This window comes from Chiloscyllium plagiosum, unplaced genomic scaffold (genome assembly GCF_004010195.1).
Source record: "Chiloscyllium plagiosum isolate BGI_BamShark_2017 unplaced genomic scaffold, ASM401019v2 scaf_2561, whole genome shotgun sequence".
NCBI lineage: Eukaryota > Metazoa > Chordata > Chondrichthyes > Orectolobiformes > Hemiscylliidae > Chiloscyllium > Chiloscyllium plagiosum.
In genome coordinates, this window is record NW_025209436.1 from 1 (window position 1) to 3,747 (window position 3,747).

Consider the following 3,747-nt stretch of genomic DNA (forward strand, 5'->3'; position numbering starts at 1 on the left):
GCGGTGTGTTCGGGGATGGTGAGGGATGAGCGTACCCTCGATGAATCGGGATGTGGTTGTGTTCCCTCAGGATCCCTGGCCGATTCCCTGAGTCAGGCCCCTGTCAGGAGCCAATGGGAAGATGCCGTTGAGAAATTCTGGACGTTTAGCCGTGACCTGGCGCAGTCCACCCATGGGCTACTCCAACAACTGCAAATCGCCGAGGTGGACAAGCAACTCTCGTGAGTACGCCGTGTGTGGGTTAGCATGGCCTGAGGGGAATGGCCACAGGCCGAGAGCAGGCTGCATGCGCACACACACACACAGGGACGCACAACAACACAGAGCTGCATTGCCCTAGCACCTGGCACTGACGCCACCTCAGGATGTCCCAAGCGGTTCACACTCAGTGGCCATTTCCAGTCAGATGGTGGTGGTCTTCCTGCACAGCAGAGACCCTCAGTCCATTCTCTCTGTGCCATCCTGCCTGTACTAACCACACTCTCCTGCCAACTGGAATACCACGAGATTCCAAGTGCCGCTCCTTTTGAAAGGGTGCGAGGGTCGCTGCCTTCACCAACCCTCCCTGGCATTGCTCTCTTCCATGGAACTCATTATCCCTCCAAAACCCCTGCCATTTCACTCCTGTCCCCTTCACTATTGACCTTGCCATTGAAGGGAACGGATGCTTCCTATCCCCCCTGTCCATGCCCCTCATCATCACCTTATTCGGTTCCCCACCCCCCCATCAAACTTCTCAGGTCCAAATAACGCAACCCAAGCGAATCCATCTCTCTCCCCATTCGCTGAACTGCTCCGTCCCAGGGCACTGTCCTGGTGAACCTCCCTCTGCACCCTCCCTCCTGTACAGCCCCATCCTTCCTGTAGTCCTGGGGGAGCAGACCTCCACACAGTACTGCAGCCTCACCAAGGTCCTGTCCGTCTCCACAATCACCCCCCCCCGGTTCCCGAGTCTACCACACGCCTGATAAAGGCAAGCTCCGGGAATGCTTTCTGCCCGGCGATCTGTGTGTGATTACTTCGAGCTCCCTCTCAGCTTCCTGTTGTCCTGTCGTTCATCGACTGCTCCCTTGTCTTGTATCTTCGTCCACCCCACCCCCCCACGTGACAGGGTGAAATTCCAGCGACAAAACAGGCCGTGATGCCGGAAGTGAGGAAGCTAATCCACAAACAGCAAGGCTCTGACAAACTTCAGTGCCCTCATGAATTAAATCATTCCTTGTCTGAAGGTGTTTCCTTCAGGCGTATGTATTGTCCACAGGATAAGGAACAACCCTGGAAAATCTCCCACCCGTACTCTGTCCCTTTACCCAGGCTGTGAACACAGAGAGAACACAGGCGCTGGCTCACTGTGGGGACGCGGAGTGTCCCTAAAGGAGGGGGAGGATCTCATAGAAAGAGCAAATACTGACCCTTTACTCATCACAATGTCAGATAGGTCGCACAGCGCGGCGCTCCCTCAGCACTGACCCTCCGACAGTGCGGTGCTCCCTCAGCACTGACCCTCCGACAGTGCCCACTCCCTCAGCACTGACCCTCGGACAGTGCGGCACTCCTTGCCCTGTTGTGCTCCCACCATTTTCAGCTACTTATTTTCCTTGTTCAGTCACCCCACCCCCATGCCTCAAAATCCAATCACCAATCTTGGCACAGCCGTGATTTCCTGGAAATTGCCGGGGAATGAGCTATTGAATTTGTTTGCCCTCTTCTTACCCTCCTAACATCATATTGTTGGCAACCAAGAGTGTTGTTTCTGTTGAGCTTGCGTAGAGACTCTCCCTGTCTGTTGTTGTGTTTCTGGCTGGCTTTCTCTCACGCTGCCCCGCGAGGTCTGTGCTCTGTGCTGTCTCTTCCCCGTTGGAGTCATTAATCCTGTGTCCCCGGTGTTTCACAGTGCCATGATCTCCGACTGCATGTCTGAGCTTGAGAGCTCCGGAGCAGGCCTTCAGTCTGAGTTGGGACCCTACGCTGAGCAGTTGGGCTCTGACCTGCAGGAGGCGAAGGATCGTCTGCACCATGACCTGGAGGAGATGCGCTCCAACATGTTGGTCTACATGGACGAGGTCAAGCTGGTCACCAAGCAGCACCTGACAGAGTGGCGTCAAACTGTTGGCTTGTATCTCCGCAAGTACCGCAAGAGGCTCAACCGTGACCAGGCCACGATCCGCGCCAAGTTCCAGGAGTACGCCGATGAGCTTCGGAACCATCAGAACCGTACGCTCAGTGACCTTCATGACATGGCCGCCCCCTACGGCCAAGCGGTGGAGAAGAAGGTCAGCCAGCACCTGAAGAGCATCCACCAGTCCCTGGCCCAGCAGGCCGAGGATGTCAGGTCCAAGGCCGAAGCGCTGCAGGAACACATCTCCAGCAACGCCGCCGACGCTCGCGAGACCTTCCAGCGCAAGATGGAGGAAATCCGCGACTGGTTCCAGGCTGAGGCGCAGACCGTCTCCCAACGTTTCTCTGATCTCATTGACTACCTCCATCAGAAACTCAACCCATCCCCTAGTCTGGAGGGAGACCTCATGGAGACTTCCAACTCCCCCCTCCCATAATTCTCTCTCTCTCTCTCTCCCCTCTCGCTCTCTCTGCTCTCCCCTCTCTCCGCACTCAGAGCCCATTCCCGGCTAACCCCCATTTTTCCAGCCGTCGCTCCCACGTTACCCTCTCTGTGCCCGCCTCACTCAGCCACTATTCCACCAGGATGGGAGGGTCTGCTGAGGTTACCCGCGGAGTCTTTGTGCTTGTAGGTTCCTGTCCTTTTGAGTCGTTAAGCTCTGGCCAGTTCAGATGGCCCCTCCCAACAAATTGCGTTTCATTACCTGAGGAGATGGGACAACTCCCCCAAACCTCCCTCTCCCCTCTCTCTACATCGGAAACACAGTGACAGGATTCCCTCTCTCCCACTCTCCCCATGTTAACTACATCGTAAATACAGAGACATGATTCCCCTCTCTCTCTCTGTAAACATGATGAGACAATTCCTCCCTCCGTCCCCCTCTGTGTTAACTACTGTGTAAATACAGAGACATGATTCCCCTCTCTCTCTCTGTAAACATGATGAGACAATCCCTCCCTCCGTCCCCCTCTGTGTTAACTACTTTGTAAATGTGTCTTATGATACTTCTACCAGTCAGAAAAGTTGCTTCCATACTGCGCTGTGCTAAACATCTGAAAAGTAATGAAACATTTCTCCCCCTGCCTTATTCGGAGCGATATAGTAAATCTGATCTACGTTTGCATGTCTTTACGATGCTGTACCTAAGCGTGAAACATTTCTGGTTGTACACTGAGGAAATCTCTCTGCCATATTAATAAAACAAAACCTGATCAGGGGAGGCTCTGCTTTAATATCGAGGCGATTATCTGGGGATGGAGATAACTTTCTTCTGTGTGGAATTTCTCTGTGAAATGTGGCCGTAACATTACTCCTTAAGGGCTGGAGGGGTCTCAATGGTGTGTAAGCTCATTGTAATGAACTCAATTAAACAATCCTTTCCAATGCTGACTGGTTTGTGTTTTCTCTCTGCCCATTGTATGTTCGGAACACAGCTTCTCGGCTGTCTCCGAGACCAGCCCTCGAGTTACACTTTAGGGTCTCCTTATCTGAGGGAGGATGTAAACGCAGGAAGGATGTTCCCGGTGAGACCGGCGGGAGTTCTGAACCAGCTGGGTGGGGGGAGGGGAAAGGTCAGGGTCTGAGGATACAGGGTCAGACTGAGATGAGGAGAAACGTGATCACCCAGA

At 53.9% G+C, this 3,747-nt stretch overlaps 1 protein-coding gene across 1 annotated transcript; it reads left to right on the forward strand.

Annotated features, from left to right (window-relative positions):
• Positions 1 to 15: 15 nt before the first annotated feature.
• On the forward strand, positions 16 to 3,508 carry LOC122546792 (apolipoprotein E-like). The gene is made up of 2 exons (XM_043685426.1): positions 16 to 221; positions 1,895 to 3,508. The coding sequence occupies exons 1-2, from the start codon at positions 16 to 18 to the stop codon at positions 2,553 to 2,555; spliced, it is 867 nt and encodes a 288-aa protein (XP_043541361.1). The 3' UTR covers positions 2,556 to 3,508.
• The last annotated feature ends 239 nt before the right edge of the window (positions 3,509 to 3,747 follow it).